This window comes from Cyprinodon tularosa, unplaced genomic scaffold (assembly GCF_016077235.1).
Source record: "Cyprinodon tularosa strain WSP-4 unplaced genomic scaffold, ASM1607723v1 ctg130, whole genome shotgun sequence".
Taxonomy (NCBI): domain Eukaryota; kingdom Metazoa; phylum Chordata; class Actinopteri; order Cyprinodontiformes; family Cyprinodontidae; genus Cyprinodon; species Cyprinodon tularosa.
Window position 1 is genome coordinate 2,525,244 of NW_024038115.1, and position 26,562 is coordinate 2,551,805.

The 26,562-nt window shown below is 36.5% G+C and overlaps 1 protein-coding gene across 1 annotated transcript; it reads right to left on the bottom strand.

Annotated features, from left to right (window-relative positions):
* Positions 1–1,815: 1,815 nt before the first annotated feature.
* On the bottom strand, positions 1,816–25,095 carry LOC119778204 (zinc finger protein 845-like). Its single transcript, XM_038277350.1, has 5 exons — positions 24,838–25,095; positions 23,297–24,124; positions 21,031–21,829; positions 7,314–7,498; positions 1,816–3,842 (listed from the first exon to the last, which is right to left on the bottom strand). Exons 1-5 carry the CDS (start codon positions 25,007–25,009, stop codon positions 1,882–1,884), a joined length of 3,945 nt encoding a protein of 1,314 aa, XP_038133278.1. The 5' UTR covers positions 25,010–25,095; the 3' UTR covers positions 1,816–1,881.
* Between the last annotated feature and the right edge of the window lie 1,467 nt (positions 25,096–26,562).

The following is a 26,562-nucleotide window of genomic DNA, read 5'->3' on the forward strand; positions in this document are numbered from 1 at the left end:
AGACATGGGGATTGAAAAAAACAAATACATCCTAAGTGTAAAATGAAAATGTGTAACAAGCTGAACCTCATTAAAAAATATTTTTCCAAAATTCAATTTTTTCACTAGAAGCACCAAGAAATTGTGAAAGAAAGATGGCCACAATGCTGGATTTAAGGCATACCAATGTTTTGAGGAGACATATTTTTGAGAATAATTGCAGAGAAATAAACACAATAAATGTGATGTTGCAATATTTCAGCAGCAGTAGGAATAAGCAATACCTATATACATAAAGATTGTCATACACATTCAAATTTGAACTTTTTGTATATACACCTATATATCTATATATATCTTTTACCATCCCTGCAAATTCCTGAGATACATTGGATCCTACTGACCCATGCTTGTTCAGATTAGATCTGAAGTCTGTGGCACCAGAAAGATTCATTGTAACAGTTTATAAACACATTATTAAAAAGCACAATCTTCTCGTTAAAATTCCTATTTTTTTTTTCTGCTGAAAGAGTCTTCAGAGGAAAAAAGTTCTGACCCATGTTTATCAGAAAAAACATAAATCTAATATCTTAACAGGGTTCTTAAAGATTTAACGTGTAAAGAATTCAAAATTTTTCAGACTCAAGTTTTAAGTTAATTTTAAAACATAAGACACTAAGAGTTCACTTTGATTTCATGGCTTTTTTTTTTTTGCTTTTTTTTTTTACAAGCAGCCGGCTTTAGATATTTAGACATGGGAATATAGGGGGGGGAAACAAAGGATAGAAGAAAAGAAAGAAAAGGAAGGCAAGGCAAAAAAAGCAGGCAAGTGAAAGGATAGAAAGCCAATATACAAGAGTGGAAGGATGAAACAAAGGAAGGCTGAGAATTAAACAGAGACAGGGATGATAAAATGAAGGAGCTAACAGGAAGAAAGAGGTAACAAAAGAAAAAAGGTCGACAGGTGGAGCACATGAAGAGCTGAATGGAAAGGGGAAAAAACACCATGAAGGACAGTAAATAAAGAATGAGTGGAGAAAAAAAGGAAAGAAGGACGTGAAAAACAAAAGAAGGGAAATGATGAAAGGAAGAGAAGGAACATATACAGAGCATGGAAAACATTTCAAACTCCATACTTTTTAGTCTTTTCTAAACTATGTACAGTAGAAACCTTTTTTTATAGCTCATCTGTTAAAAAATTTAATCCACAGCTAACCATCATTGCCTTGTTTCCAATCACCTTCCTCACTTATTTAGATTAGGGCTGAAACAATCAACCGGATCATTATTGAAATAATCGTTCACTAATTTAGTAATCGATTAATTGTCTCAATTAATAGACTCTAAAACATGCCTTTAGCTCACAGAGCGACCCAGTTAGAGCAGTAATTATACCAAGATTGTAAAAAAATATATTAGTGGTGGGCCGTTATCAGTGTTAACACAATTTTTTGTGACACTAATTGTTAAAGTGGGACATCTATAAATAGAAGTGTAACACTATTTTTACAGCAAAAACTCAGTAACAATGAGACAAAACGTGTGATTTTGCAAACAAAAAAAAGTAAACCTTTTCTTTTAAATTGTGCAGGTAGCACACATGTCATGAATGCCTTCAGCATAATTCAAATAAGCAGATTCATTCTAAGATTGCAGCGAGATTAATCTAGATTGAAAAAAAATAATCTATGCCCACAAATAAAAAATATACAAACATTTTCCATTTAATGCAAAAGACAGATTTCCTCTATCAAGATGCTCTATCCAGAACTCCTGAAGTGGAAAAGCTTTAGTTTCAATTGGTTTCATTAAAAAAGTCTTCTTTAAGGAACAGATTAATCAATTTACAAAATAATTGTTAATTGGAGCCCTAATTTAGATACTTTCATAACAAACTCGACGTTATTCTGTGGAGTCCTTTTCTTCATCCGTGTGGTTGCGCTTGTGTTTGTTCAGTTTAGACCAGGAGGAGAACTTCTCTCCACAAGTAGAACAGCTATAAGGTTTCTCCCCTGTGTGCATCCTCATGTGGCCTTTCAGGTCAGTTCTGTGACCGAAGCTTCGATCACAAACGGTGCACTTGTATGGCTTCTCACCCGTGTGCGTCCTGATGTGTCGTTTTAAAGTGGTCCTGGTGGCGAACTTCCTCTTGCAGTAGGAACACTTGAAAGGCTTCTCCCCCGTGTGTACCCGCAGGTGGTTTTTATAAGCAGATGAGTCTGCAAACTCCTTGCCACATTCCTTGCAGGTATAAGGCTTTTCGCCTGTGTGAATCCTCATGTGCTTTTTCATATTGACGCATGAGCTGAAGCTCTTTCCGCACGTGCTGCACTTGTACGGCTTTTCCCCCGTGTGAACCCGGACGTGGAGGTCGAGGTTGTAGCGCCGATTGAATCCGTTTCCGCAGATGTCGCATTTGTAAGGCTTCTCAGCAGAGTGGATTATCAAATGCTTGTTCAAGTCCCAGCTCTCTCTGAACATCTTCCCGCAAGTGTCACATTTGTAGTTCTTGGCGACCGTATGTGTCTTCATGTGGAATTTGTAGTTCTTGAAGTTGGACATTTCTTTGCCACACGTGTCACATTTGTAGGGGTTTTCTGCCTTCTCTCCGTCGCTGGATTCGCTTTCATCCGTGTTAGACAGCGGTGGGTCGGGATTCTGGTTTGACATGTTGTTCTCTTTGCTGCCTTTGTCTTGCTTTTTCATTTGATTGCTTTTGGAAGATTTGGAATCTTCCTTTTTCCGCATCCTTTTTTTCTCTATTTGCGGCGGCTCAGAACCCTGGCCGTCTCCGGTGCTCTGAGCCAATCTTGCCTCTTTTCCTTTTGCATTTTCAAGCAGAGATTCCCCAGCAGTGGTTGTCTCCTGGATATTTACTGATGTTATAATGTTTGGTGCAAATTCAGCAGATCCGGTTGATGTTATGAGCTTATCTTTGTCACCTGTACAAAATGCGCTCATTCCATTTTGACCTATTACAGATGAGGTTGGAGCAGTACCTGGTGCTGGTACAGTTAAGACAGGAGGCGCTGGCCTACCAACTAATTCCATCAGTTGAACTGGCTCAATAACTCTTCTTAAGACAATATGTTCATCTAGATTCTTATTTGCTTCTGGTTTATAGTTTTCTTGAGTTGCTGTTATTTTATTGTTGTCTATACAGCCCCTTGTTGGTGCCGACTCATTGGTTGCAGCTGTCATTGGGAACCCTGTATTATTGATTGGTGTTAACATCGGCCTCTCACAATTATCTTTCTCCAACTGTGCCTGCTCTGTGATGATGGTTGATGCTGCATTTAGGTCATGAAAACTCATTTCAGAGGACGGCTCAGGACTCATACCGGAGAGTGCAAATGAGTTCTCGTCAATTTCATTCAAGATGTCCTCATAATTTCCATCCAAAAATGCATCATCAAACGACTCCTCTGTATTTGTAGCCTGAGCCGGGCTCCTTTCAGTAGAAGTTTGCTCTGTAGGTTCAGCTGATGTTGATGTTGGCCCTCTTTTGTCAATTGGGGTTTCAGCATGGCCTGAATTTTGAGAGAGCGATTGCCCACTCACCAAGGCTACCCCCTCCTTAGATCCAGACTCTACATCTTGGTTTGAACTGTTAGACTGAAGATCTTTATTTGCTCCCCACGCTTTTTCAGGACCTAGCAGCTGTGATTTCTCACCAGGGGTATTTGGATGAGAAGCTGAAGTCAGCCTGGAGGCTGCAGCTTCTTGCTGCTGCAGAGGCTGCGGTCGCTCCTGGCTGATGCTCATTTCCTCATGCTCTTCTTTAATCTGCACAGTACCTGGTAGGAATCTGGATGCTCCGTCATTACTGCCATACTGCTGCTGATTTAGAGGAGCCTTGATTTCTGAAACCCAAAAGAAAAAAAGACATTTCACTTTAAAAAAGGAATAAAAATAAGTTAAGAACAATTAAAAACTAATTATGTTTTTTTTTTCCCCAAATTGCGTTGTAAACCGTTTGCCTTATTAAGTGCCTAGAAGCACCAAGCCCTGGCCAATCAACAATAGGGAAGCAAACTGAGCAAGTATATTCCTGATGGCTGCATGATGCTTCAAATTTAATTTTAAATCAGGGGTCAAGGCCTTTGATTAGATCTTTTTAATGTATGTCGAGTTTCTGAAAGAAGATGTGTTAAAATAGCAAAAAGAAAACTGTTTTGTAAGTGTTTGTTCCTGTACCGACAAATTAAAATAATCTGAACAAGAATTTAAGGAAAACCATTGTTAAAATAAAAAATAAATATGTATATATATATATATATATATATATATATATGTATATATATATATATATATATATATATATATATATATATATATATATATATATATATATATATATATATATATATATATATATATATATATATATACATATATACACTATATTGCCAAAAGTATTTGCTCACCTGCCTTGACTCACATATGAGCTTAAGTGACATCCCGTTCCTAATCCATAGGGTTCAATATGACGTCGGTCCACCCTTTGCAGCTAGAACAGCTTCAACTCTTCTGGGAAGGCTGTCCACAAGGTTTAGGAGTGTGTTTATGGGAATTTTTGACCATTCTTCCAGAAGCGCATTTGTGAGGTCGCACACTGATGTTGGACGAGAAGGCCTGGCTCTCAGTCTCCGCTCTAATTCATCCCAAAGGTGTTCTATCGGGTTGAGGTCAGGACTCTGTGCAGGCCAGTCAAGTTCATCCACACCAGACTCTGTCATCCATGTCTTTATGGACCTTGCTTTGTGCACTGGTGCACAGTCATGTTGGAAGAGGAAGGGGCCAGCTCCAAACTGTTCCCACAAAGTTGGGAGCATGGAATTGTCCAAAATGTCTTGGTATGCTGAAGCATTCAGAGTTCCTTTCACTGGAACTAAGGGGCCAAGCCCAGCTCCTGAAAAACAACCTCACACCATAATCCCCCCTCCACCAAACTTTACACTTGGCACAATGCAGTCAGACAAGTACCGTTCTCCTGGCAACCGCCAAACCCAGACCCGTCCATCAGATTGCCAGATGGAGAAGCGCGATTCGTCACTCCAGAGAACGCGTCTCCACTGCTCTAGAGTCCAGTGGCGGCGTGCTTTACACCACCGCATCCGACGCTTTGCATTGCACTTGGTGATGTATGGCTTGGATGCAGCTGCTCGACCATGGAAACCCATTCCATGAAGCTCTCTGCGCACTGTTCTTGAGCTAATCTGAAGGCCACATGAAGTTTGGAGGTCTGTAGTGATTGACTCTGCAGAAAGTTGGCGACCTCTTCGCACTATGCGCGTCAGCATCCGCTGACCCCGCTCCGTCAGTTTACGTGGCCTACCTCTTCGTGGCTGAGTTGCTGTCGTTCCCAAACACTTCCATTTTCTTATAATACAGCTGACAGTTGACTGTGGAATATTTAGGAGCGAGGAAATTTCACGACTGGATTTGTTGCACAGGTGGCATCCTATCACAGTTCCACGCTGGAATTCACTGAGCTCCTGAGAGCGACCCATTCTTTCACAAATGTTTGTAAAAACAGTCTGCATGCCTAGGTGCTTGAATTTATACACCTGTGGCCATGGAAGTGATTGGAACACCTGATTCCAATAATTTGGATGGGTGAGCAAATACTTTTGGCAATATAGTGTATATATATATATATATATATATACATACACACACACACACACACACACACATTTTGCATTTAAAATTAAAAAAAAATGTTCGTCTGTCAATATGCTCAATCCAGAACTCCTAAAGTGGAACATTTTTACTTTCACCTGGTTTAATTTGGTAAAAAATATCTTCTTTTAAGGAACCTCCGAAATTTTTCTTATGTACCAGGAAGTACCAACACACCTACGTTAAGCAACTACAATTAAGTGTATATTTATGCATTAATCTTATAATTTTTTCTGAAAAAAAAAACTGTTTTTCAAGTCCCTTTTCTTTTAGACATCAAAAATTGTTTGTCCCTTAAAATTGAGCACATCCAAGAAATAACAATCACCTACGTGTTGTATTATGTTGATGACCTTCATAGTAAAATTTCAGATATGGTTAATATTGTTTTCTTGCTTGTCAAATATCATATACTTTGCTGTAAATGAAGAGGTTCTACTCCTTGTTTTGTATTTTTTTCTTGACCAATTTAAATTGTATTACACTTCAATGAAACATTTGAAATCTGTTTCTGCCAAAAAAGTAACTGCCAGTATTTCTACTTTTCTTTTGTTTTTAAATCTTGCTCTATATTTATTCATTGGCCTTATTGTTTATGTATCTGTTCTTGTTTTTAGCCCCATGTTCTGTATATTTTTTTTAACTCTACCCAGTCTTTGTACTACGGAAGACGATTAGTGCCACTGAAAAAATAAAAAAAATGCTAACTGATTTTTAAATGTTATTTCAGTTTATTATGGAAAAAAGTCTGAATTCTGACTTTAAATCCCAGAATTTTGACTTTTAAATCCCAGAATTCTGACTTTTTTCCTCAGAATTCTGACTTTTTTCCTCAAAATTCTGACTTTAATCTCAAAATTCAGATTTTGATCTCAAAATTCTGACTTTTTTCTCAGAATTCTGACTTTTTTCATTGGCCTTATTTGTTTATGTATCTGTTCTTCTTCTTAGCCCCATGTTCTGTCTATTTTTTTTTTCTCAACCCATGTTGTAATATTTGTACCTCGAGTTTATGGACTACAGAAGAGGATTAGGGCTACTGAAAACATAAAATTTTTAAATTTTAATTCAGTTTAATAGGGAAAAAAAGCCAGAATTTTGACTTTATTCCCAGAATTCGGACTTTAAATCCCAGAATTCTGACTTTTTTCTTCAAAATTCTGACTTTAATCTCAGAATTCTGAATTTTTTCCATATTAAACTGGAATAAAATGTAAAAATTAGGTAACTTTTTACATTTTTTTTCAATGTCCCTAATCCTCTTCCATATTGTACACTATGGTTTGTTATAAAAATAAAGTTAACAAAAAAAAAGTTCCGCAACTTCCGCCTTAAAACATAATTAACCATTGCGTCATTTAATGTCAGTCCGGAATTGTTCTTATGTACCAGGAAGTGCCAACGCACCTACATTAAGCAACTACAAATAAGTGGATATTTATGCATTAATTTTATTATTTCTTCTGAAAAAAAGTGCTTTCCTCTGAAAACGAGTCACACCTGTCAGACGGGTTTAATTACCGCAGCAGCAAGATCACACATGAGTTAAGGAAGCAAAAAGAAAAAAGGAGAGGCAGCATCAATATAGATTAATGACACTAACTTCCTTAGATTATAAAGCTGTTATAGTTGAGAACCTGGTGACCAACCTGTCCTCTGTAACTTTATCTCTGGAGAAAACACCGTGTCTAACATCCTGCGCTGTCGCGCCAGCTCCGCTTCATACTCCTCTACTCTCTTTTCAAACGCTCCCAGGATCTCCTGAGCTGCTGCAGTCAGCCGGTCGCAGACAAACTTGCGCATACTTTGAACCGGATACATGGTCAGAACGGACATTTTTCAACTTGATACAAGAAAATAATCAAACACCACAAAGGTGGTCTGACTTCGTTTTCAGCTTTCCGTTTGCTTCCGTGTTGAACCTGAGCTTTCAGAACAAACATGCTTTAGTTATGAACTCCACCTACTGTCCTGGAATGGAAGTTATGTACTGAAAAATTAGCTTGTTTCTGAAATTTACTCCGTTAACCCTGAAAAGGTGCTTTTTTTTGTAATTTTATGAAAAACTATTAAGTGTATAAGTGTCTGTCTTAATCTGACATAATCTAAAAAGAAAAGAAAATCCAGAAATCACAGTGTCTGATTTTATTAACTATTTATTTATGTGACACAGCTGCAAATAAGTATTTAAACCTGAGAAAATCAATTTTAATATTTGGTACAATAGCCTTTGTTTGCAATTAAAGAGGTCAAACCTTTCCTGTATTTTTTTATTTTTATTTTTTTACCAGGTTTGCACACATTGCATGATATGCTTCTTCCAGAGCCACTCCTTGGTTATCCTGGCTGTGTGCTTCAGGTCATCATCATGTTGGAAGATCCAGCCTCAACCCATCTTTAATGCTCTGAGGGAAGGGGGTTGTTCCCGAAAATCTTGAAATACATGGCCCCGGTCATCTTTTCTTAAGTGCGGTCATCCTGTCCCATGTACAGAACCACATCCACAAAGCATAATGCTACCACCCCATGCTTCACAGTAGGAATGGTGTTCTTAGGATGGTACTCATCTTTCTTCTTCATCCAAACACGGTTAGTGGAAATATGACAAATGTTCTATTTTGGTCTCATCTGACCGCATGACTTTCTACCCATCACTCCTTTGGATCATCCAAATGTTCATTAGTTCAATCTGAAAAACTCACACGAAGAGAAAGTCAATTAGGAGAAATTTATTGATACAGTTACTTTGTCTTTGGCGCTCAGACCTCGGCAGGAAACATAGCGCTTTATTTTGATAGATATGCACGAAAAGGAGCAAAGAATAGGGCTGCCCCCCCCCCAGGCCTGAAACTAGTGGTGGAGTGGCAATAGATGAAGTTGGTCAGTCTGTAGACTGCTGGTTAGCGAGACAGTATGCTGAACTTTATGGGGAGATCCAGTGGATTGCGTGAGCTGATACTAGGGCTTCACTCAGGGATCTGGAAGATGGAGGTCCAGTTTGGATAACGCAGGTTGAGAGAACCTGTCCATGATGAGCAAGCATGGAGCGACAGTGGAGAGGAAAAACTCCCTGTTGGGAAGAAACCTCTGGCAGAACCAGGCTCAACATTGCGGTCTTCTGCCGGACCGGTTGAGATGAGACAGGGAATGCAGCAAGAGTCCAGGAGGAATGACACTATGATGAAGCTTTAGCTACAATGGTGAAGGAGCTGGAGGTGGGTTGAAATAGTGTCATCTGAATGAAGTCAGACAGCGGATCCGCCGCCTGCGCACAGCAGCAGACAGTGCAGGTCGGAGGCCTTTTAAGATGAACTTTGGATTCCGATTGGCTTTTGTGGGGGTGTGGTTCAAAGCTGATAGGCTGTGTCGCAGGTGGTTATAAGAGAACAATTAGTTCCTTCAGTTGAATTTCCTCCTAGGCTCCATTAAACTTAAGACGGGCCTTGACATGTGCTGGTTTAAGCAGGAGAACCTTCCTTGCAGCAGTATGCTTTCCACCACAGTTACAGCATTTAATTTTCACTTCTGTCCCACATTTTCCATATTCGTGCTCTCCAGCACACCTTCCACATCATTGTTTTTCTTAACATACTGCTGCTATATGTCCGGATTTTTGGCATTTAAAGCATCTCAGAGGAGGTGGATTGTACATTTTTACATTGCAGCTCATGTAACCAATGAAAACCTTGGTGGGTAAATGCTCTTCTTCAAATTTAATTAACACATAAGCTGTCACACCTTTCTCAATTTCTTGTTGTTTTTAACCGTTTCACTTTTACTTTTGCACCACTTATCTTTTCTAGAATCTCTTTTTCAGTTATTTTTGGAGGCAATCCTCCAAAGACTCCCCTACTAATCCTTTTGTTCTCCACTAAGCTGCACTGAACTCTTTTCCCCTCAATCTTGTTAATCCGTATAGCTTTGCCTTGTTGAGCGCTGTCTCTGCAGTTTATTAATAGATCTCCACTGTACAGTATTCTGGCACTTCAGACTTTTCCTACAAGTTTTTTTTATCGGTTTTGTTAACTGAACCAGATTCCAATCTGCAAAAGAGTCTCCCTGATTAACTAGTTTGAATATTACTTTGTAACCATTTTGTTTTCCTGTGTAATTTATAGATTGTTCATCACTTGACTGTTCTGAACTGGACTCCCCTTCAATTTATCTCAGCTTTTTTGCTCATTTTTTTGACTCTACTCTCTTCCAATCTTCTTCCTTTTCCTTCTTCCATCCCACAAGAATCGCTTCCTGTTTCCTCGCTACTCACGACCCGGGACATTTCTCCACAAGCGACTTAGAAACACGCGCCATGCACCTCCTTCCGAATTAAACTCACGTAGCCCAAGACGCCCAACAACACCCCCTTTCCAGCATTGTGGAGGTGTACAATTTTGTCTGTAGTGTCTTTGGACAGCTCTTCTTCTTCTTCTTCTCGTGTTTTATGGCGGTTGGCAACAAACTGTTAGTAGCATTACCGCCACTTACTGGTATGGAGTGTGGTTCGTGATGGTTTAAATATTTATCCTGATATATTCTAGCCTAACTTCTTCTAAACATACATTCACACATTCACACTTAAAAATATAAACAAATTTGTGCACAGCTTTGTATATCATTCCTTCACTCACAAACACACTTACTATAATTAAATTCTATGGAATAATTTCGTTTTCTTTAGAAAACGAATAATTATTTGTATGTGTTTACTCCCTAAATTTTTCCTCAGTATATCTAATAAATTAACCTTCTCCTTAATGTCTTCAAACTCTCTTCTCATATATCTTCTCTCTCTTTCATATTTATGACAGTCTAATATAACATGTTCTATGGTTTCATATTTATCACAGAAATCACATTTGCCCGTTTTATGTTTTTGTATTTTAAAAAGTGTATAATTAAGTCCTGTATGACCAAATCTTAACCTTGTTATCACTCTTTCCTCCTTTCTATTTCTTCTTCCATTTCTTCTTTCTCCTACCATCTTCTGAATTTTATAAAACCATCTTCCTGTTTTATCTTCATCCCACCTTTTTTGCCAAATTTCCATAAGTTTCTCTTTAATAATACTCTTTCCTTCTGATTTACTTATTTTAACTATAAAACTAATAGAATGTTTAATTGCCCTTTTTGCCATTTTATCTGCCCACTCGTTTCCTTCTACCCCAATATGTGCTGGAACCCACACAAATGTAACTATCAGCCCCATGTTTCGTATTCTGAACAGTGTATGATTTATTTCTAATAAAATGTCCATCCTACTATCTGTTTGGTTATTTTTTAAACTTAACAATGCGGAGCTTGAATCTGAACAAATGACTGATTTTAACGGTTTTATATCTTCTACCCATTGTAATGCTAATAATATTGCCAACATTTCTCCTGTGTATACTGATAATCCATCTGTAATCCGTTTTCCTATTTTTATATTGAATTCTGGTACTACAAATGCTATTCCTAATTTCTCAGTTATTTTTGATGCATCGGTATAAATTTGAATATATTGATAATAACTGTCTAAATATAACTGTACTAAATTGATATCTACCGTGTACGATTTATCTTGTTTCTTTTCCATTAGTGACATATCTACTGTTGCTTCTGGTAGAATCCAGGGAGGTATAATTGATATTGGTGTTGTTTGACTCATTTCTAAACTATTCATTTTAAATTTTTTAATTTTATTTTCAATTGTCCATCCAAAACTCCTCATTTCTTTCTTTTCTTTTTCCCAGCATGGATTTAAAATGTCCAAAGTTGGGTGATCCCCTTTATTTCCTTGTAAATTTAACCAGTAATTGATTTCTAATTTTGTTCTTCTTAAATCTAATGGCATTTCTCCCATTTCTATTTCTAATGCTGCTGTTGGTGTGGTTTTAAAAGCTCCAGTACATAATCTTAGTGCCTGATGTTGGATAATGTCTAATTTGGTTAGATGTGTTTTAGCTGCTGAACCGTAAACTAAACAACCAAAGTCTATGTTGGATCTTATCATACTTGTGTAAATCTGTTTTAGTGATTTCCTATCTGCTCCCCAGTCACTGCCAGCCAAACATCTCAAAATATTCAAGATTTTCTTACATTTATCAACAACTTTTTGTATATGTATATGCCATTTTAATTTTTCATCAAACCATAATCCTAAAAATTTTATACACTTTACCTGCTCTAACTCTTGTTTATATAATTTTAATTTTATTTCCTTATTTATTTTTTTCTGAGTAAATAACATTACTTTTGTTTTATCAACTGAGAATTTAAATCCCCATTGCAACGCCCATTTCTCTATTTCAATAATAACCTTTTGTAATTTTTTAACAATAAAATCAACATTTTTCCCTCGTTTCCAAACAGCTCCATCATCTGCAAATAGTGAACACCCCATGTCTTTTTCAATATCTTTAAATACATCGTTTATCATAATTGAGAACAAAAGTGGACTTATAATACTCCCCTGTGGAGTTCCATTTTCTACTTTATATTTTCCTGAGGTAGTTTCTCCTATTCTAACTTGTTTTTTCCTACCTGTTAAAAAGTCTTTAATCCATTTAAATATTCTCCCTTTAGTACCAATCTTGTATAATTTAATTAATAATCCATCCACCCACATCATGTCATATGCCTTTTCTATATCAAAGAATATAGCCACTACACTTTCTTTATTTACTTGTGCTCTTCTAATTTCGTGCTCTAAACAGAGCGTTGGATCGTTAGTGCTCCTCCCTTTTCGAAAACCACTTTGATATTTTGATATATATCCTTTACTATTTAGATAATATACTAGTCTATTATTAATCATTTTTTCCATTATTTTACATAAATTAGATGTTAAGGCTATTGGTCTGTAGTTTTCTGGGTTTGAATGATCTTTCCCTGGTTTGGCTATTGGTATAATAATTGATTCCTTCCAGCTCAACGGTAATTTTCCCTCCTCCCAAATTTTATTATATAGGTGTAATATTATATCTTTAGATTTTTCACTAAGTTACCCTATCATTCTATACCAGATTTGGTCTTTACCTGGTGCTGTGTTTTTTGTCTTTTTAAGTGCATTGTTCAATTCCGTTTTTGTAAACTCAACATTTAACAAATTATTTGTTTCTTCACCGCTCTGTATAAAATCTTTATATTTAATTTTTTTATTTTCTCTACCTTTTCTTCCATTTTCACTAATATTATTTGAACTATGAATTTTACTGAATGTTCTTGCCAATATTTCAACTTTATCTTCATCTCTTATTACGTTTGTATCATCTATTTTTAGAACAGGATAGTCAAACTCTCTTTTAATACCATTCATTATTTTGATTACTTTCCAAATTTTCTCTATTTTTGTTTCTTTCCCTATCGTATTACAGAATTTTTTCCAATATTCTCTTTTTGCATTCTTTATAGTTCTCCTTACTATTGCTTGTTTTCTTTTATAATCAATTAAATTTTTATAAATTGGATTATGTTTGAGTGTCTTAAATGCTTTATTTCTTAACTTTATTGCTTCTTTACACTCATTTGTCCACCATGGAACCATTTTCTTATCGTTCTTAGTCCCTGATTTCTTTATAGAATTATCTGCTGCTTCCATTATTATTTTACCAATTATTAAATTTAAATCATTTATATCCATACTCATGTCTACTTTTTCTAAGTTTATTTGACTCAAATATCTAAATTTAGTCCAGTCAGCCTTATTAAAATTATACTTTTTCCCAATTTTAATATTCCTATTATTTAAATTTAGCCCTACTCTTACTATTATGGGGTAATGATCGCTACCTATTGTAGATTTTTTATCAATAAACCAATCACAAATACCAGCTAAAACATTTGAGACAATTGTTAAATCAATAACTGATTCCATCCCTGTTCTTATATTGATTCTTGTTCCCTTTCCATCATTAATACATACTAGATTTTTCATTTCCATTATTTCTTCTATAACTTGTCCGTTTTTATCATTACATTTACCCCACACTGTACTATTTGCATTAAAATCTCCACACCAAATTACCTTCCCTTCCAAATATTCAGTTAACTCCTCCATTATTTCAATCGATAATGTTTTACATGGATTATAAAAATTTATTATTTTTAATTTACCTTCTTTTTCCCATATCTCAATTACTACATATTCTAGTTCTTTCCCTTTCCCCAATATCTGATATTGTATTCCTTTTTTGATAAATATTGCACATCCTCCTCCACTTCCCTCTGCTCGATCTCTTCTTACACTATCATATCCTTTAATCACAAAATCTAATGATGTTTTTAACCATGTTTCCTGAACACAAACAATTTCCGGTTTTTCTTCCAGCTCATCAATATAACCTTTAAGTTCCTGTCCATTAGCGATTAAACTTCTAGCGTTCCATTGTAGTATTAACATGAACCGTTTTCACCCGAAGGTCCTGGTCTCCCATCTTCCTCCAACTTTTTATTTATGTTCTCCCATGATCCCTCTTTAAATCCCAAAAACTTTTCAGCTCCTCTCACTATTATTTTAATCTTCTCAGTTTTGTGTTTGGCTTGGTCAGTGCAGTTGATAACATAAGCTATGAATAATATTAGTTTTTCCACTGGAATTGTGGCTTTTTCTTCTGTCTGTACTTTGCTTTGTTGTGTAGTTTGTCTCACTGTTTGTTTAATCTCTCTTGTTTCCTGTTCCTTCACATTCTTAACTGCTTCTGCATAGCTTATGTTTTTAGTTGTTTTAATCTGTACGATTTCTTTTGCCCTTTTCCTTACTTCACATCCTCCAAACGTGACTCTATGGCTCCCTCCACAGTTACAACATTTTTCTTGTTCTTCTTTACACTCTTCTAATTTGTGATCTTCTCCACATTTTGGGCATCTTTGCCTCCCTTTGCAGACTGCTGCTATGTGTCCATATCTTTGGCATTTGAAACACCGAAGTGGTGGAGGTACATATGGTCTGACCTGAAAATTGAGGTATCCTATTTTGATGTTTTTTGGCAGCTCTTCATCTTCAAATTCAATAAGGATTGACAAGCTTCCTACTCTTTCTCCATTCACTGTTTTTGATAATCTTTTCAAGTTGTTCACCTTTGCACCCACAACACTTCTCTTGATTTTATCAAGATCTTCATCAAGAGGGATCCCATAAATCACTCCTCTAATTTTTTTATTTTCTCCCATGATTTTTTTCTCCAGAACAGTTCTTTTGCAGATACTCTCCACATTTAAAGCCTTATTCTTTTGTTCTATATCTTTACATATCACCAATAGGTTTCCGTCTCTCAAAATCTTTACCATTTCAACATCTCCAATTTTCTTTTTTATTTCTCTTGATACCACAATGGGACTGATTTTATCCTTTTCTTCCTCATTTTTAAGTTTTAATATTACTTTAAATTCCTCCCTCACAACTTTCCTCCTAACCACCCTTTCTTCTTCTGAGCTACTTCCTTCCAATTCCCGTTTATTACCTTGACTGTTACCTTTTCCCCTTCCTTCATCAGTTTTATTTCTTCCACGACCTCTCCCTCTCCCTCTTCCCGCAGGCGTCCACCCTTCAAAATCCTCGTCTTCCTCATTTCCTATCTCCATTTCCATCCGAACCATTCACATACCAGTTTATGCCAAATCCGCCTTCTCTCAAGTGATGTTTCTGCTTTGAATTTTTCCGCGTCCAACACAAACGTTCGCCACACGTGCTCAACCGCTCCAAGCAATGACGTGCTTCAATCCCGACGACCACCACACGCGCACGCTCCACCATCTATTTACAACGTTGAGGTAAAAAAAATCCTTTGGACAGCTCTTTGTTTTTGGCGATGTTAGTAGTTGGTTTCTTACTGATTGCATGGGGTGGACAGGTGTCTTTATGCAGCTAACGACCTCATACAGGTGCATCTAATTAAGGATAATAAATGGAGTGGAGGTGGACATTTTGAAGGCAGACTAAACAGGTCTTTGAGGGTAAGAATTCTAGCTCATAGACATGTATTCACATATTTATTTGGAGTTCTATCATACAAATAAATTAGTGCTGTCAAAATTATCGCGTTATTAACGCGTTAACGCGAGGCCATTTTAACGGCGATAATTTTTTTAACGTGAGATTAACGCTATGTGGTTTTATGGTACAATTTTTCCAAGTACATCCCGCTGCAGCCTGCGGGAAGGCGGGGCTATTTTCCCCCAGTCTATGCATTTCTCATAGGCTTCTAGAGCGGAGCTCCTCAAGGGAAAAAGACGCTCATACACTGGGTGACGCTAGTGCCTTTTCTTTAAGCCCCACCACCAACAAACAAGTTGAGTGTCTGGTAACTAGTAGCAACCTGAAATACGCTGAGAAAACTGATTACTGAGGTGAAATGGAATCTCGTAGCAGCCCTCTTGCCGTCTGTGTACGCAACAGGTCAGTATCGCGTGTGTGTGTGTGTGGGTGGGTGTGTCTGTGTGTGGGTGAGTGGGTGTGTGTGTGTTCTCATTTTTGTTAAGAGGCTGAAAAGTAACTTTCTAGAGAGCATAGACTACCTTCATCTAGTGATGTCGGTCTATTGATTTTGATGTATTGATTGAAAATTGTTCATTATTACCTTGGTTAATTAACATCTAATGTTAACTCTACTGCATTTTATAGCGGTAGGGTAAAATGCTTGTCTTTGTTCAAAAGACTGTATTAACTGTAAAGACTGTCTTTTACATCAGCCTGTTTTCAGGGCCTTTTTTTTGGCTACATATTTGTTATTTTTTGCTACATGCCTCCCCATCTTCTTGCCATATGTTTCTATGGCATAAATCAGTATCTGTGACCTGTTTTCATTTTAAAAAAAGAACATTGGCACAAACCTAGCCTGTATGTATTTTTTTGTATGTCATCGAGAGTATTTAAATGATTTTCAATCAGGAAAAAAATGTGCGATTAAAATGCGATTAATCGCGAGTTAACTCAGGCATTGATGCGATTAATCGCGATTAAAAAATTTAATCGATTGACAGCACTAAAATAAATAGTTTAAAAAATCTTATATTGTGATTTCTGGAAATTTTTTTTTTTTAGATTATGTCTCTCACAGTTGACAAGCACCTACGATGACAATTCAGACTATCCATGATTTCTAAGTGGGAGAACTTGCAAAATGGCAGTTTTTGTCCTAAAGCAGTAATATATATTAGTTTACTAATGAGGTACCTTTAAATCATAAATACTCTTTCATTCCTACAGATATTTTGTATCCAAACTCTTTACCTAATAATTGTAATAGAAGAAGTTAAGTTAAAAAAAGTTTTTTTTATTCGGTTTTTAATTAATTTTCTATCCTCATACACTGATGCAAACAAATATATAAATATAAGTCTTGCCATGAAAGGGCATTTTATGTAAAGACACAATATAATATCTATTTAGTCTATTCTATTTAGCCACAAAACGTTACCAACACCAGACCCAGAGGGGGACAGCTGAGAGACCCTGTCCAACAGCCTTTATGGTACAAACACATCTGAATCAAATGGATGGCTAAATACCAAATGTTGATGGCATGGTGAAAATATAATGTTCTGTGTAAGAGCAGGAATGCACTTAAAAAATACAGCAGTATTTCTCAACGACTGGAGTTGTAGACCCTATTTGTACACGAGACACAAAGTGGGATGGGTCGCAGGATCGTTTTCATGTAAATGTCCCAGAAATGTAAATGGATGTACCATGACAAATGTGACATTTATTAATATAAAACATGATTTAAATATCAAATATATCATAAAATAGAAAAACATGCGATTAATAATTAAATGCCCCATTAAAAAGTTTAATCTAAAGTCAAAATTAAGCCAAGGTTACTCCATTTATCTAATTCATATACTAGATATTCCCACAAAACTATATAATGCATAATAATTAAATTACATTAAATATTTAGAAATGTATGTAAATCATGTATTAAATTATTAGATATTTTAAAAATTACATTTAAATATCTGTATTACAATAAATAAAGACTGAAGTCTGTGGCGCCGTTATTCTTGCTGTCACAGGCTGAAATGTATGGGGACACCTGGCCACACAGACTAAGATTTTTGTGTGTGATCTAAAGTCACTGAAAGATGTGATAACTGAAATGCTGCTCTAACAAGAAATCCCAGAAGACAGATCCAACTGCTAGTAAAGGATATTAACCACAATAAGCTTAAAGACTTATTATTTCACTGTTTAAAATTGAGCCTATGTCATAATTGATTTCTTATGGTGCAGTAATACGAAAAAGAAAAAACATAATGGTGATGGTTTAAAAAGAGGCTGATGCGATGCAACGTTATGCTAGTTAAATATTATATAAAAGAACCAAAGCATTATCCAGTAAGATCTTAAATTTGGGGTAAATATGAGTTTGAATGGCTTTAACACATGTTCCAGGGCGTCAAGTCATAATGCTTGGATCTAATGTGTTTAGATTTTTTTTCTAGGAGAGCAGAAAACTGTGATCTGTGTGTTTTATGTACGATTTATATGCAGGGATTTAAGCGAATTGTTGCAGACAGTATTTATTTTTTCATAAAGTAAATGACAGAAGATAAATGTAAAAGAAAACAAGATAACATAATTCTCAAATTTTATTTTAAGGCATATTCTTTTCACACTTTGGTCCAAATAAAAGTAACATCTAATCATGGTAGAGCATCAATGTACAAATTATGATCTGAACGATAAACCTCCAAACTAAAACTACAGACAAAATAGGTAAACCAGATTATTTAATCTTTATTAATCTACACGTTCAACATTCTCTTTATGCTTGGCACATTGCGAAAGTCCTCCATTCTTCATAAACTGGTTAAATAAACATAAGGCTGCTTGACACATTTGTGTTAAATTCTACTTTAGGCATCAGGTCCATAGATCCTTATACTGAATGAAATGGTCTCAGAGATTAGCTGGAGATTTACTTAAAATAAAGCCGATGTAAGCTTGAAAAAAAAAAAACTACAAAACACAGCTTTGTATCGCAGAGAAAAAAATTACACAGCTATGTCTCGTTAACACTTATATGGATCTTTTAACTCATCATTTTATACATTAAACTTTGTACTAACTAGATCAGTCTGCTCACCCCTATTGGAAATTTTCAAATTGGGAAAACCTTTGACCATCTTTTTTTCTCATCTTATTGTCAGAGCAAGAGTATACATCTCACAGCTTTAGCCAGCATGTAGTGTATGGAGAACCTAGAGTCTCACTGGAAAAGAAAAGCGGGCATTTCAAATGTAACATTCAAATCAGGCAATATAAAAAGCATTTTCTAATACACATTTTTTTATTGAATTATTAAAGAGGCATTGTAAATTGTGTTTATTAACCTGTTATTACATACTGAAATTTGAAAATGTATTTTCAAATCCCATCTCTAAATGAGAATAATTTAAAGACACAATTTATAAATGTGATTATAAATACCTTTCCTAATCTTGGCCACACTCTGTTCACAAAATAACCAATAGAGTTATATCTGAGGAGCATCAGTGATTGGCTTAACTGGTTTTGAGTGGGCTCACGGAAAAGGTAAATGTAGAGGCAAAAGTAAAAAGAGATGCAAATTTGAAAATGCAAGGTGTGAAAAATTAACGGAATAAGGAATTACTGTTTTAAATGTGTAATTAAGAAAGGTATTTATAGACAGATTTATGAACTGTGTTAAAACAATTATTTTCAATTTCCGGTTTTTAATGACGGATTAATAAATGCAATTTACAGCTTTTCTTTAATTATTCAATTTAAAGTGTTTCATTGGAAAATGCTTTAAAATCGGATTACATATTGCAAGATTTAATTACGAAATGTGAAATGGCTGCTTTTGTTTTTCAGTGACTCTAGCCCCTCCATATTTGACTCTTCCAAAATATATCTTTTAGTGTTGTTGTGATTTATTAGTTGTACTCACTCATCCCAATACAATTTAGCATCATCGCTGGAACCCTTTGATAAAGATGTGCAAAAGGTTCGACATTAATCAGTCTTTTGCAGCGGCAGAATAATCTCAAACAGTAAATTGCAAGAAAATCCTACATTTCACAAAAAAATAAATAAAAATAACAGGTCCAAACAAAAAATGACCCGTAGCACAATTATTATCAACATAAACCAGGCATTCCTTTCCTTCCCAACAACACAAATGCAACCTATGGAAATTGCTCAACTCTACCAGGATATTAACTGGAATCGAGGGATTTGATGAAAAGATTATAATTAAACTTTTCTGCACAAAGATATCAAGCTGACTTGGTGTAAAATGTTTCATGAAGGTTTTTGAATACAGAAGATAATTTGTGGAACAGTCGGCCTCTTTCTCTTCTAAAGGGTCTGGAAACCATGCCAGACAAAATGACATAATGAGCCCTTTGAAATACAAGTCTATTGGACTCTAACATACAGCCAATTAAAACAGAAATAGAAAATCAGTCGAGGTTTGTGGCCACCTTACTTCCAGACCTAAATGCTCTAGAAAACCAGTCCTCTAATCTAGAAATATATTAGATTAAGGTTGCAGAATCTGGACAATCTAGAAAGAAAAAAAATCAGTCCTTTGTTTTTCCTATCAGGTCTGAACTTTTCAAATGTTAAAGGAACAAAGAAAGTGCTAATGTTGCACCAATTATTTCACATCAAAAAGGTGCTTTAGTGTGCAATGAATAAAAAAAGGTGTATCAACTTAGACACTGATCCAAAACCCAACATGGAAGCACAGTGGCTGACCTCCTACCCCGATAATATACATATACAACAAGAATATGCATATATACTGTATCAAAAGAAAACACAATAAAGTACAGAGGAACAGATACGCACTTATAGGTGGACTTACCTATGATAATACCTACCATGATGGGAACATCTCAGAGTAAAACACACTAGTTTCTAAGATGAGATTTAGCGTTTTATATTATCAGGGAAGCAATCCTGTAGCTACTGAGGATGTTCCAATGATTTCCTTGTAGCAGAATGAAAAGCGCAAGCAATTCACCTAATGCCACAATAAGATTTTTTTTCTACTCTTCAGACCTGCACAGATAAACAAGCAATTTTTTTTTTAAAAAGGAAAATCTATGAGCAAAGCAATAAAGGTCCTAAACATACATTCCCATAATGATTATCTTTTTTGTCTCTCATATGAAAGTCTTTTCACTAAATGAAAATTCATATTTATTATGCAACTAAGATCACTTAATGTTGGGCTGCAGCAGAACATGAGTGAAAACAGCCTATCTTTACCCAAAAATACCTAGAGGAATATTTTTCAAGTTTACTTGTCTTATACTGATTTTCACCTAACGTTTTACATAATACAGAAATGCTTCTCACAGGTTGGATAAATCTGTAAGTTCTGTCCTTCGTGGGTTTGACAATTCTACCACATTTCACAGGGGTAGACCTTCATGTCTGTGTGCATCTTCTTCATGTGAACCAGCAGGCTGGAGTGACTTCTGAAGCTCTTGCCGCACGTCTTGCAGGAATATGGCCTCTCGCCCGTGTGCGTCCTGACGTGGCCGTCCAGTATGGACTTCTGGTTGAACCTCTTGCCGCAGACTTGGCAGGAATACGGCCTCTCGCCCGTGTGGATTCTCTTGTGAACGTTCAGGATGGATTTTTGGTTGAAGCGTTTTCCACAGATGTCGCAGGAAAAAGGCCTCTCCCCGGTGTGGATCCGCTGGTGGACCTGCAGGATGGATTTCTGGTTGAATCTCTTGCCGCAGATGTGACAGCAGAACGGCTTTACTCCCGTATGGATTCGCATGTGTCTTATCAGTCTGGACTTAAACTGAAAGTCTTTCCCACAGGAATTGCATTTATACTCACACTTTTTATTCATGTGAGGGTTACAAGAACTCTTAAACAGGATAGGATTATATACATGATAGTTTCTGTGTTTCATCTTCTCTTGTTGTTTTCCACCTTTGTGATCAGATGTGACCTCTGCAACCTCTTCCTGTGTTTGAGCGACGCTTTGGTCTCCTTCCTCATGGGACACCATAAACGTGTCCATCTCCTGCTTCAACACAAGCCTCTCCATGTCCTGACCCAAGAAGAAGTCTTCCTGTTCATCTTTGATTTTTGGAAACTCCAAACCTAAGGTGGAGTCCAGGTCATGTTTAAAGAGCTGCTGGTCAGACAGGAAATGTTCTTCATTAAAGAAAAGCGGCTGTGGGATTTCTAGAAAGAAAAGCAAAGACAAGTAGGAAATGAAGAGAACAACAAAAGAGTTAACATTACATTTTCCTGATGGTTGTTTATGATTCATCTCACAGAACCAAAAGAAAGAATTATTAAGTCCCTCCACATTTTCCTGTCTGAAATGTCTGTTCTTGCTCAGAATTTTCAGATTTTCAACTCTATTTAACATCATTTTTTGAATTCATAAGTATAAAAGCTCCATTTAAGGTTTGCACAAATGCCTTTTCTTGGCCAATTTTTTACATGTACTAGTATTTAATCCAAAGAAAAAAACTTATAGATTTCAAGGTTATCTGCATGCGTGACCTGAGCTACCATCTACAGTAGTTTGCTATCAGACAATAATTATTAGGAATTTATTGAACTCATGGGCATTCAGCAAAGTGAAAGCTGAGGTATTTACAGACTTAAAATGTTGGACGTTTTTACGTTCCATGCTTTAAATAATAGAGTTAAAAAATATTCAATATAGTATCAGAATTAAAACCAAGACTAACATCCCTATGCTGTTTTTCTAATAAGTTTATGGTAAAAAAAAATACTTGGGTTCTCCCCCCCATCTTTATATTTTACATCATCTTAGAGGCTTTTCTTCATAAAACATTCACAGTTATGGTTTTCTAGAATGAATATATATAGATAAATAAACATTAATAAACCATGCAACTAGCGGAAGTAAAATTCTAAATGATAATCAATTTGGGCCAGCTCATTTTAGAAAATATTTATCCTATAAGATATAAGCAAAGTCTGCAAAGGTTTTAAAATTCACCCGACTTCCCACCTGGAAAACACTGAAAGTAATTCTGTACATTTTAAGACTGTTTGGAAACATAAAACTAACATTTCTAAAGAGTCATATTCTTCTTCTAACATCCCTCTAGCCCATAAGAAAAGCCTTCCTGATTTATTAAGGGCAGCTGAGGCTGCTGACTTTTCAGAAATAAAAATTTAACTGTATATTTCATTTACGGATTCAGCTGAACTTTATTCACCATTTATCAGGGGATATATATCTTTTTGAGTTCCTTTAATTCTGTTTACTTGAATGTTGTAACAAGTTTAATTTCTTTGTCCATTTGACTGTATTGTGCTTCAACTACTACTTTAGATGTACCACACACATTTTTATCTTTTGATACAATTTTTTGCACTTGTATTTTCAAAATTTTAGGCTGTCTTCATAACTATTCAGAATAATTTCCTATGCTGCACTGCATGCTTGCATTTCTTTAACTCCCTAACCTCTGGTTTGAAATTTTTATAATTTTATTTTTAATGTACAATTTTATAATCTGCTGTTGTTTGGGCGATTTAGTGCACAACATTATTCAAAGCAAGAAAGAGACAATATGTCACATAAGTGCATAATCTCCATTTAAATCAGTTTTCTCTAAAGTAGTCACATTAGCATTTTGTTTTGTTTGTTTTTTAGAATTGTCTCACCTGTATGCCATATGACATGGGATTCCAGTTTTGATTTCTGCTTGAATCTTCTGCCACAGAAATCACAGGAATATGGCCTCTCAACGGAGTGGATTTCTTTATGCACATTCAGTATAGACTTCTGGTTGAACCGCTTTCCGCAGACGTCACAGGAATACGGCCTCTCACCCGTGTGGATCCTCTGATGGACCTTCAGTATTGAGGTCTGGTTGAATCGCTTACCACAGGTGTGGCAGCAGTATGGCTTCACGCCCGTGTGGATTACCTGGTGCCGGATCAGTCTGGATTTATATGGAAAAGCTTTTCCACAGGATTCACATATAAACTCAGAGATTTTACCCTTATGAGTATTAATAGGAGTTTTTAACGTGGCCACGCTATGTGACTCAGTGAATCTGTGCTGCCTCCTCTGCAGTCTGGTCTCCACGTATCTGGTTGCCACTGAATCACCGTCTTTACTTTGGGTCTGATCTTTGCTCATATCTTCAGAATAGTTAGAGACAAGGTGATCATCAATGTTATGTTCTTTTACACTGGAACTCCTCTGGAGCTCACATACTGTGTCCAGGGACTCCTCTTCCACTGGATTGGACAAGACAGACTGATCTACTTTGTGGCCAACTTCATCAAATGTAGTACTTGGGAAAAGAGATGCATTTTCCTCTTTCAGCACTACTTCTTTGTGATGACTGAGGCATATTTTGTCACGCCTCTCTGAAATCTGTGTGAGCTTTCCCTCTTCTTGCTCCGAAATGGACTTCCTGTCCTGTTTGCCGAGCTGCAGTTCTTTCGGAATGTCTTTCACATGGATTAAATGCTGTTGGAGGTCTGGGTGGAAAGTCAGGAAAAAAAGTCATTTAAATGCAACGATAAAACAAAAAAAGAAAAGACTAATAATACTGATGTATTTTAATCCAGTTATAAAAACCATAGAAAGCAGCACATTATTAATAACCACAAAAAAAAAACAAAAAAAAAGATACATGGCTTTCTTTAAAAGTTCACAAGTAACTTTGTGGCATTTATTTACCTGCAGCACATTTTTCAGCCAGTTGCTTAGTTAATTCACTTTAATTTATTAGCAAATAAAAGTTTGTAATTTTTGTGTGGTAGTTCCATACAAAACCAGGGTTTTATAACATTTTCAAGACTTTTGGATAAGTCTCAATATTTTGTTTATTTATGTCTTTGCCTTTTCTTATTTGCAAAAATTAGATATTTGTCATCTGATCGACTCTGATGATTATGCCAACACCAGCCTCGCTGTTTATAGCTTGGTGATTCATTAAATTCTCTGATTTTACCTAAAGCTTGTTGTGGAAGCAGACTTTCTCTACTTGCAAAAAAAAAAAAGAAAAGAAAAAAAAAGATTAGCCTAAGAAGTGTGTTTTTGGATTTTTTTTCTATAAGCGTTCGGTCAATTAAATAAAAAGGCTTTATATACGATGATGAAACACAACACCTCTACTAATGTAAACTCATTTATAACCTCATGATCAAGCATGTTTTACTACCCTGCAATGCTGCATTTCATTCCATACCTGCCCTGTGCAACTTTACTTGGGGTTTCCAGGCGATGCTGAGCAGCCTGCGCTGACGGCTCAGCTCTTCTTCATAGCCAGCGATGGTGTTCTCAAACACACTGATTATCTCTTCAGCCGCCGCAGCCAGGCGATCGTTAACGAACTGCCTCAAACACTCAGCTGAAGGCATAGTGGTCTAATTAAATGTGAACCATTTTCCTAGACTCCAATATGAGAATGCTATTTTCTTTTATTTATTTTTTTTTGTTTACTTCCGCTGTGTGTCCCGCTTTAAAGTTCCGACGGGCTGCAGCAGTAGTTCCAGAGATTTACTTGACTTTATAAAAATGTTCAGCTTGTTTCTTTCTTTTTTGGCTGCATTTATATGTTCTTTAAACCTATTCCTCATTAAATATGATTTAAAGTAGTAGCCAATGGCGTATATATCGTTAAGCGGAGACTGCAGTTGCTTAGGGGCCCCTGATTTCTTGGGGGCCCCGTCACTGACACCTGGTGGTTCCCCTACGCAATTGTGGACTAGGACGTCTCTTTGCAAACGCTATGGTGCAAAAAATTGCTCTTACACCCAATAGCACAGCAGACAGTGGTACTTTTAATGTTAATAACTATGTATAGTTCATTACACGGTTGGTAAAAAATACACTCATATAATATGTTTCAAACCGCAATAAAGACCTTAAAAGAGCAATGTATTTGAGAATTTTATTTTTTACAATACAACTTGGAATTATGGGTAGTCCTGAGCATTGATTATAAGCATAACCATTACGTACAATGTGGTAGGGACGATGGATACCAAAAAGAGGTAGCCTACTTAAGCAGATTCCAGAAAAAAAAAAAAAGCAAAAAAGACTTGCTGGAAGAACGGAAAAAACTTCCTAAAATAAACACGTTCTGTCAAAGGACCAAAGAGGGAGAGGTTGCTGCTACAGTGAGTGAAGATTGCAACCAGGAGAGGAATAGAGAGAGCGTGGCTGAGGAGGGGGGCTGTGAAACTCAATGTAGCCCGATAAGACTCATTTTACAGCAGAATATACAGTGCTAAAAAAAAATTAAGGAACACTTTGAAAACACATCAGATCTCATTGTGGCAAAAAAAAATAATAATGCTGTTTATTTATACTGATATGGACTGGGTGATGTGTTAGGAACAAAAGGATGCCACGTCATTTGATGGAAATGAAAATTATCAACCTACAGAAGGCTGAATTAAAGACACCCCAAAAATTACAGTGAAAAAATTATGCGGCAGGTTAGTCCGTTTTGGTGAAATTTCATTGCAGCAACTCAAAATGGTATTCAGTCATTGGTATGGTCGTGTATGCATGCCTGACCATGTCGGGGCATGCTCCTAATGAGATGACGGATGGCGTCCTGGGGTATCTCCTTCCAGATTTGGACCAGGACATCACTAAGCTCCTGGACAGTCTGAGGTGCAACCTGGCGGCATCGGATGGATCGAAACATAATGTCCCAGAGGTGTTCTATTGGATTTAGGTCAGGCGAGCGTGGGGGCCAATCAATGGTACCTTCATCCTCCAGGAACTGCCTGCATACTTTCGCCACTTAAGGCCGGGAATTGTGGTGCACCAGGAGGAACCCAGGACCCACTGCACCAGCATAGGGTCTGACAATGGGTGCAAGGATTTCATCCCAAAACCTAATGGCAGTCAGGGTGCCGTTGTCTAGCCTGTATAGGTCTGTACGTCCCTCCATGAATAT